The sequence below is a fragment of the Penaeus japonicus genome, unplaced genomic scaffold, assembly GCF_977035675.1.
Source record: "Penaeus japonicus unplaced genomic scaffold, GWHDUDI00000001_assembly GWHDUDI00000003, whole genome shotgun sequence".
Taxonomy (NCBI): domain Eukaryota; kingdom Metazoa; phylum Arthropoda; class Malacostraca; order Decapoda; family Penaeidae; genus Penaeus; species Penaeus japonicus.
In genome coordinates, this window is record NW_028234405.1 from 10,344,259 (window position 1) to 10,354,258 (window position 10,000).

The following is a 10,000-nucleotide window of genomic DNA, read 5'->3' on the forward strand; positions in this document are numbered from 1 at the left end:
GCCGTTGAAATGGGACGATAAAGTCAAAACATCACCACCAACTTATCGTGAAAAGAAGAAGAAAAAAAAAACGAAAGAAAAAAATCATTTCCCAAATCTTCCTTTACGCTTACTTACCTAATTAGTATTTTCTTTGCTTTCTTTCTTTTTTCTTTCATTTTTCTTCCCGTGTTCAGAAAAAAAAAGTTTAGTTTGATCCTTTGCGATAATCTTTTCAAACATTTTCCTTTTCCTTCGAGTTCTGGAATTCGTGTCGTACTTTGCAGTGTTTTAATTGATAGGCCTATGATGTAACTTGCAACCAAAGATAATTTCTCTTTTGTAAGCTTTAAGGAAACTATTGAGAACTTCCTGGATTCACTCTGAAAAAGGTTTGCAACATATCCCATTCAAACAAATAGCTGAAAACAAAGAAAGGGGAGCTCTCACACGAAACCAAAATTTAACAGCAAATGCAATTGGACCGATGGAACACGAACTTGTTTACAAAACTACATGTACAAACAGTTAACAAAGAAGACCACTGAAAGCTAAGCATCTAAAGCAAAGCTAAACGGTAAATTTAAAAAGGAGCGTACATATAGTTACATAAAACAGTAAATATAAAACGACCAAGAAGTGTAAGGCTCGCACAGACACAAAGGTAAACTGTAAAATAACAGTGAAAGACGATCTTGGATGCAAAGCCTAAAGTGGAACAGTTAATATAAACCACATCTCGAGGCTGCCCCGTTATATAAAAGTTGGGCAGTAAACTAAGGATGGACTATATCATAAATCCTTGATATCGAAGGAATCCATAACTTCCAGAGGTATAAAAGAAAACGAAATATAATGGAAACCTCTCCAGATAAGTAACATACAACAAACAAGTGTTGTTATTGTCCCAACTAATTCCTTTTTGCATTCGTAAAAAACTGGTATCATTATGTATTATTAGAACATATTACAACAATATATTGGCTTCGGTCCGAGTTCGTGAGGTAATCCAAGGGAATACTATCCATGGGGGGGTGGGAGGGGGGGGGGTAGAGTCTCCACCTGCTAACAAAAGTCCTTCGGAATAAGACACCGTCCTACACCTTAAGAAGGAGTTCGTGACGTATATGCAGTTACATATTAGACGCGCATGAGTCACGTTAATTAATTGCGGACACTTATGATTGATTTTTTTATATTTATTTATTTCTTCGTCATATATGGTATCGGTGATATTCAAAGGAGGAAAAAAACGATGCTGTATCGATATCTGGTCGCTGCACAAACGTGTTGCATCTCCAATAGCGTATAATGTTGCTTATTGCAATCCTACTCTGTCTCAACCAAATGAGAAGTTGGTCCTCTACTGAAGGAAATTACATCATCCATTCTCTCTCTCCCTCCCTCCTTTCATCATTCCCTCTCATCTTCAATCCCTCCCACATTTCTTCCCTCTCTCCCTCCATCCTTTCATTATCTCCTCTTTCCCACCTCCTCTCTTCCCTCCTTCCCACCTCCTCTCTTCCCTCCTTCCCCTCATATCTCCTCTTTCCCGCCTCCTCTCTCCCTCCCTCCTTCCCCTCATATCTCCTCTTTCCCACCTCCTCTCTTCCCTCCTTCCTACTCTCCTCTCTTCCCTCCTTCCCCTCATATCTCCTCCTTCCCACCTCCTCTCTTCCCTCCTTCCTACTCTCCTCTCTTCCCTCCTTCCCCTCATATCTCCTCCTTCCCACCTCCCCTCCTCCCCTCTTCCCTACTCTCCTCTCCCTCCCTCTCCCACTCCCCCTCACACACCCTCATCCAAAGACACTTACTTACCCCTCCTTTCCAGCCATGGTGAACGTAGGCGATGAGGGCGGGCGGCGTCGTAATAATTTTGCCGATGAGATCCGTCCATATCAAAGTGCTCAAGAGGACGAAGAAGACGGTGCGAGATTGCTGAGGCCTCGTCGACGTGTAGAGGTAGTACAGCGCCCATATTTGCCCTGGTGGCGAGAAGGAGAACCAGGTGGTAAACATCTTTTTTTTATCGTATTTTTTATATTTTTTTTAAATGTTGCGTTGAATTGTTAGTTTGTTCGTAGGTTTAGGTGTGATATACAGCAGACAAAAGGCTAGAAAGTAAGTAGGTAAACGTTGTTTTATGGATAGGCCTATTATTCTTTGGTAGTGGTAGGTAGCATTGGCAGTTGATGGGCTATTTATCTGTTATTCTGAGGGCATGAAATACTTCCCTTTTTAAACCTCAAATTCGTGACGGAGAATCAGTGTGTATAAGAAGAGACGAAATTGAGAAGAAAAATAGACAAATATTGAATAGATACTAAAGAAATAATGAGGAGGAAAGGAAAATTCAAAGAAAATTAAAATTATTATGGTGGTGTTGTAGATAAAAATGTTGATGTTGATGATTATGATGATAATGAGGAAGATTCTATTGACCGTGATGGTGATGATGTGGATGTTATTGACGGTGATGATGAAGACGATGATGATAAAGATTGTTGGTGATGAAGATGATGGTGAAGATGCTATTGATGGTGAAGATAGTGAAGATAATCTTGATCTAGATGATGATGATAAAGATGCTATTAGATAGTGAGGATGATTAAGATACTGGTCAGATGACTGATATGATGACATTGCAAGTGATGAAGATAATACCGTTATTGATAACAAATAACAGCGGCAACGAAGATGATAACGACAATGACGTTCATAATGACCACAAAAAAATAATAAAATAATAAAATAAAAATAACAAAATAATAAATAATAAAATAAACGAATAAAAAAAAATAAAAATGATAATAAAAAAATAAATAAATGAATAAACACTCACCCGCGACCCCGCTCAGACTCAACAGAATCGGCGACACGATGGTAGCGCCCGGCTGAAGATCAAGCGCTGTGCAGGTTACGTTGCCCTCGCACTGTACCGTCAGCTGGGTGTCTGTCATGTTGAACTGCGTCACTCCAGGGCACCTGAGGGGGGCTTCTAAGGGCTGGTCAGGGCTCTCCACGCCACCGATCTCCGGGGGCGGAACCAGCATCGTGGAAAGAGGCAGAAGGGCGGCCGTCCTGAGGAGGTAGAGGCGAAAGGGTTAAATGGTTTGTTTGTTTGTTTGTTTTTTTGGATTATTGTTCATCTGTATTTGTGTTTATGGTGATTGATATCTTTACTTCAAGTTACGATATATTTAGATATGTATATTCTTATAATGGCTTGTATTTATATCTTTATTTGTACTTATTTTTGTAAATACTGTTTAATTATATTTAAGAATTAATATATCTGTCTACCTTTGTATCTACGCACACTTCAAAAACGCAGACACATATATATATGGTGAGATACATATAGGTATATGGAAATATTATGATATAAGATTAAGATTATTTTTGTTAATCCCAAAATCACGTAATGTAAAACATCTAAAACTTGATGCTAAAGTTTTCTTTAAGATACGAATACACCTTGTATGAATATATAATAACAGACACACACACACACACACACCACGCACACACACACACACACACACACACACACACACACACACACACACACACACACACACACACACACACACACCAAGCACACGCAAACACACAATTACACACAAACACGCACATACACATAAACAAATTCACACACAAACACACACGTTAATATTCTCTAGCATCGTTGTAGAATTCGAAGGAAGAAGAAAAAAAAAATCACATTAATATATTTTGTTTTTGGCGAAAGGTTGTTGTGATGATATGTCTTATTCTTGTTATTGGAAATATTAATTTTTTATTAGTGTGTGTTTATGAATATCTATATCTCTCTGTCTTTCAATATATGTGTGATATTTTTGCGTATTTTTTTTTCTTTTCTTTTTTTCTTTTTTACATTTCAGAATTTATTCAATGTAACAATGGCACTCTCCTATAATAACTGTAAGTGCATCAGTATTATTACAATATAATCAAATACATAGTTTCTTTTGATATCTGCAGAAGCATATTTCATATCATGACACATTCAAATATATAATAAAATGAACTTATCAATTTTATCTATTTAATAATGTAGGATATTGCTTCTGTCCTCTCCTATACGCGGAATTCAACATATCAAGAAAGACAACACAAACGTTAATATTCTAGCAATGCGAGTTATAGGATTCCAGGCATTTTGGATTTTTTTTTTTTTTTTTTTTTTTTCATTCTTCATCCAGGAGGAAGCGTGGGAGAGAAATTTGTATTTTAATGATTTTTGGAATGTGTGTTGAAGGGGAATGTTGATGGGGAGGAGGAGAGGGGGTTAGGAGGAGAACGATGGAATTAATAGAATTTATGGAGAGGGAGAGGAGGACGTATTACGTAAACACAGAGAGAGAGAGGATAGATGGGGAGAAAGAGAGAGGGAGGTAGATAGAGGGTATGGAAGAGAAAGAGAGAGAAAGATGTTGGAAATGCACTCACTGACAACAACAAAAATCCTCATGATAAGAAATCATCAATACGACCATAACAATAAACAAAGAAGAAAAATAACAATAAAGAAAAATAAATAGAGAAATTATAAGATATATCTATAAAATAAAAGGTGACCTTTTTTCTTCTTCGTTTTTTTTTCTTTTCTCTTTTGTTCAACATTAACTAGAAAAGAAAAAGTAATAGTTCATATATATATATATATATATATATATATATATATATATATATATATATATATATGTGTGTGTGCGTGTGTGTGTGTGTGTGTGTGTGTATGTGTGTGTGTGTGTGTGTGTGTGTGTGTGTGTGTAGTGTGTGTGCTGTGTGTGTGTGTGTGTGTGTGTGTGTGTGTGTGCGTGTGTGTGTGTGTGTGTGTGTGTGTGTTTGTGTGTGTGTTTATATATATATATATATATATATATATATATATATATATATATAGAGAGAGAGAGAGAGAGAGAGAGAGAGAGAGAGAGAGAGAGAGAGAGAGAGAGGAAAGAGGAGAAAATAGAGAGAAAAAGAGCATCAGGATCAAAATATCCTGTCAGCCACAATACGGAGTCACGTCAGAATTCAAAAGCGTATTTGCATTTCAATATGAAAAGGCATTAGCATTGACTGATATACGAATTATATTTCACAAAGGAAAAAAAATCCAAATTGTCTGAATCGATTGATGTAATATGAGCATATACCCTCCCCCCAAAAAAAATATATATATAATAATAATAATAATAAATAAATAAATGATAATAATGATAATAGTAATAATGATTACGGAGTTCCTATGTACTCACTTTGTAACCTAATTAATTAGTCTTCTTTTGTATTTCGTTGAATCAACTAATCAGATCATTCATTTAATCACATTAATAAGAAAAATCATAGATGGAAATTAATGGATGCAATAATTGATATATAGTAAACTGTGTGTGTGTTTATTTGTGTGTGTTATTACAGGACGTTAATACAAATGTTGTATATATTACATTGAAATCTCCCTCTCTCCCTCTCTCTTTCTCTCCTTCTCTCTCTCTCTCGCCCTCCCTCCCTTTCCCTCTCCCTCTCCCTAACTCTCCCCCTCCCTACCTCCCCCCTCTCTCTCTCTTTCTCTTCCTCTCTCCCCACCCCCTCCCTCCCACTCTCTCTCTCTCTCTCTCTCTCTCTCTCTCTCTCTCTCTCTCTCTCTCTCTCTCTCTCTCTCTCTCTCTCTCTCTCTCTCTCTCCTTTCCTTTCCCTCTCCCTCTCCCTCTCCCTAACTCTCCGCCTCCCTACCCCCCCCTCTCTCTCTCTCTCTTTCTATCTTTCTCTTCCTCTCTTCCCCACCCACCCCCCCCTCTCTCTCTCTCTCTCTCTCCCTCTCCTTCTCTCTCCCCTTCTCTCTCTCTCCCTCTCACTCTCTCTCTCTCGTACCAGCGACTGCTCAACCCTGGCCGCGTTATGAGAGTTATTCATTGTGGGATTATCACCTGATAACTCTCCCACTGGTGCAACACGCGCGTCCCTTGCATGGCTGGTCGCATACAAGGGACGTCTGCGATCAGCCAATGCCGGGAAATTGTCCTTTGTGTTTGGTTTTTATATTTGTCTGTTAGTCTGTTTGTCCCCTCTCTCTCTCTCTCTCTCTCTCTCTCTCTCTCTCTCTCTCTCTCTCTCTCTCTCTCTCTCTCTCTCTCTCTCTCTCTCTCTCTCTCTCTCTCTCTCTCTCTATTTCTGTGGTCATCTCACATTCCATCTCCCTTTCTCCCTCTCTCCCTTTCTCCCTCTCTCCCTTTCTCCCCCCTGGCCATCTCCTTCCCCTCTCCCTCTCACATCCCCTTCTCTCTCTCTCTCTCTCTCTCTCTCTCTCTCTCTCTCTCTCTCTCTCTCTCTCTCTCTCTCTCTCTCTCTTAATCCCTCCCTCCCCCCTCTTCTCTTTCGCCTCCGCTCAGGAAAATCTTCATCCCCAAAGTGGTGAGGATAAATGACCTTCTCTGCCGCTCTGAGGATTTTCCCTTTCAGACTTCCCGGCCTTTTGGTGTCAGATTGGAAAAGATAAGGAAGAGGTTGGAAATGGTTGGGTGATTATTTTTGTTTTTTTCTCGCTCTCTCTCTCTATTTCTCTCTCTTTCTTTCTCTTTCTCTCTCTTTCTTTCTCTCTCTCTTCTCTTTCTCTCTCTCTCTCTCTCTCTATTTCTTTCTCTCTCTCTCTCTCTCTCTCTTCTCTCTCTCTCTCTCTCTCTCTCTCTCTCTCTCTCTCTCTCTCTCTCTCTCTCTCTCTCTCTCTCTCTCTCTCTCTCTCTCTCTCTCTCTCTCTCTCTCTCTCTCTCTCTCTCTTTCTCTTTCTCTTTCTCTTTCTCATTTTCCTTCTCTTTCTCTTTCTCTTTCTCTTTCTCTCTCTTTCTTTCTCCTTCTCTCTCTCTCTCTCTCTCTCTCTCTCTCTCTCTCTCTCTCTCTCTCTCTCTCTCTCTCTTCTCTCTCTCCTCTCTCTCTCTCTCTCTCTCTCTTTTCCTTTTTTTTCTTCTCTTTCTCTTTCTCTTTCTCTTTCTCTCTCTTTCTTCTCCTTCTCTCTCTCTCTCTCTCTCTCTCTCTCTCTCTCTCTCTCTCTCTCTCTCTCTCTCTCTCTCTCTCTCTCTCTCTCTCTCTCTCTCTCTCTCTCTCTCTCTTTCTCTCTCTTCTTAGAGTAGCGTAAGGGTAGGAGTGAGATTAGGGTGTGTGTGTGTGTGTGGGGGGGGGGGGGTGTGCGTGTGTTGGTGGTAGTGGTTGTAGTGATGGGGGGTAATAGTGGTTGTTGCTGCTATGTATGGTGATAGTAGTAGTAGTAATAGTAGCAGCAGTAGCCGTAGTAAAGTTAAAAAAAAATTGTTAGAGATAAGAAGAAAAAAAATAATAATAATAACCACAACAAAACATTTCCTCCTCGTACAGCCTATATATGGGAAAGTAAACAGGAAACAAGTCTAACAGTGAGACTTCCTTCCCCGAGAAAAAGAAACAAAATATCATATTTAGGCTAAAAAAATCGACCTAACGAGACACGTTTCCTCCCTTGTCAATATTGCCCGGACATTTGTTGCAATTGCTAATGATGAAGAGGATGTTATGTATCATATCTAGGGTCACTGGACGAAGAGTGGGACACGGGAGTGGGTAATGAGAAGGGAAGGTTGATTGATGAAAGGGGCGGGAAGAAAGGAGAGGGAGAGAGAAGAGATGGGGTGGGAGGAATAGGGGAGGGGAAGAGAAGAGATGGGGGGGAGAATGAGAGAGAGAGAAGTGGGGAGAAAGAGTGAGAGAGAGGGAGGGGAGAAAGAGTGAGAGAGAGAGAGATGGGGGAGAGAAAGATTGAGAGAGAGAGAGAAAGAGGAGGGGAGAAAGAGTGAGAGATAGAAAAAAAAGAGTAAAGGAAATAAATGGGATGAATGGAGAGGGACGAAGTAGCGGGAAGGGTGACGAAGGAAGGATGAAAGGAAAAGGAGAGATAAATTGAAAGATAAAGGAGGGGGAGGAGAGAAGGAGAGGGAAAGGGTGTGAGGAAAATAAATGGGTATGGGAGAGTCACTGAAGGGGTGGATATGGAGAGCAACGAATGAAGAAGGAGGGAGTAGGAGAGTTAAAATAGCATAAGACAAGAAAGAAAAGAGGAGAGAAAGCACAAAAGTAATAGAAACACACAAAAAAGAGAAGAGGAGAATAAAAAAAGACCAAGACAAAAGAAGAAGGGGGGAAGAGGAAACGCAAGAGAAGAAAGTAGAGACGAGAGTCATTCCACCGAAGAAAAGGAGGTAAGATCGTCCAATCAGGAACAGCCAGAACAGCAAAGCGCCAGGACATGTTTATAACACGTCGAGAGAGGCAGCTTTTAGAAGTCCCATGCTAAGTGGATAAAGAACATCTAATAAGGTAATGAACGCAGTGTAAGGGGAAAGAGGAAGTGATCAGCACTGATAAAAGGGGCATGAACAGATAGAAGAGGGGAAGGAAAAGGGGAGAGAGAGAGGGGGAAGGGGGGAGAGGGGTGAAGGAAAGATAAGGGGGAGAACGGAGAAGGTGGGAGAGAAGGGGGAGAAGGAAGAAGGAGTGAGGAAGGTAGAAGAAGAAAAAAAATCAGACGAGGGGGATAGAGGGAAAGGAAGCGTACAGAAGAAAATGTAAGGAAAGGGGTAACGTAATACAGGAGATAAGAGGGGGAATAGAAAAAAAAATCAAACAAGGAAATGAAAACAATATAACAGACAAGATCAAGTGATAACCAGAACAGTCCATCTCTCAGATAGGAAGAGTAACAGCTGCACACGATCACAAGACGAACAGGAGAACAAAGAGGAAAGAGAGAAGAACAACCAATAGAAAGCGAATGAACACGAGACGAGAAGGGCTATCAATCAAGCGATTAAAACACGGTAGTGGAAGAACAGGAGAGAGAACAAGGAAAAGAGAGAAGATTAAGAACTCAAGAACTTAGAATGAGAGAAGAGACGAAGCAAGTATGGTACTGTGACGTGACGTAAATTTACATGACATGACATATGTTGACTGATTGTGACGAATTTATTTCCTAAGCGGAAGTGATATATGTATCTTTCAAAATCTATCAGTTTATATCTATATCTACTTACATATGTATACATAGAGCTGCATGTCTTTATCTGTATATTATCCATAGAGCTACATATATCTATCTGTTTATCTACCTATCTCTCTGTGTATGTGTGTATGCATGGCAATATGAACCGAAAATAAGTTTCAGTCTGTGGCTAGAAAGTTTTCAAAGTTTAAAGACTTTCCCATGTACTGATTCTAGGTACCCTTTCCTCGTCCTTTTCCATTAGTTTCCAAACTCTCAAGATCCTTTCTCCCTTAATGTAAACTAACGCCAAAGCTATCTTGAGTTTGTGTTAACTTATCCGGAACCTTATTTTACCTTTTTTTTCCGGATTTCAGTATCCTTATTTCATTCTGACCTTATCTGACCTAATATATGGCCTTACAACGCTGTTTGAATAACCTGTTGGTTTGAAGTTGTTTTTGTTTTTGTTTTTATGTACAGCTACAATAGGTTATGTAAGTTTGTGTGGGTATGTGTGTGTGCGTGTGTGTGTGTGTGTGTGTGTGTGTGTGTGTGTGTGTGTGTGTGTGTGTGTGTGTGTGTGTGTGTGTGTGTGTGTGTGTGTGTGTGTGTGTGTGTGTGTGTGTCTGTGCGTGCATGTGTGTGTGTGTGTGTTTGTACCTTAGTGTACATGTATGTATACGTACGTGTACAGGTTTATAAATGAATGATAAAATCTATGTATATGTACAGTATATCGCTCGTACGCGTAGAAAAGGCTCTTCTAACTTTATGCATGTTGCCGTGTGTCTTGCTGTATTTTCCCAGGCAGCGCTTACCACCTCAAGCCATCAAGGGGCTGCAACGACCACTTGAAGAACGTGCCCTGAATATCGGAAAGTCTCCGCTCTCTCTCTCGAGCGTTTCCCAATTGTGTCTTTGTCAATTTCCTTTCTCCCTCTTTCTCTTTTTTTCTCTTTGTTTCTCTTTTACTCTCTCTCTTTC

General features: G+C 40.0%; 1 protein-coding gene across 1 annotated transcript in view; it reads right to left on the minus strand.

The window, feature by feature from the left end:
- Window positions 1-10,000, minus strand: part of LOC122256555 (uncharacterized) — a gene marked incomplete in the record, with an annotated part of 161,508 nt that overhangs the window by 94,447 nt on the left and 57,061 nt on the right. Inside the window, 2 exon segments of the mRNA XM_086555194.1 lie at window positions 1,798-1,964; window positions 2,822-3,060. Coding sequence (XP_086411320.1) covers window positions 1,798-1,964; window positions 2,822-3,060 — 406 coding nt within the window.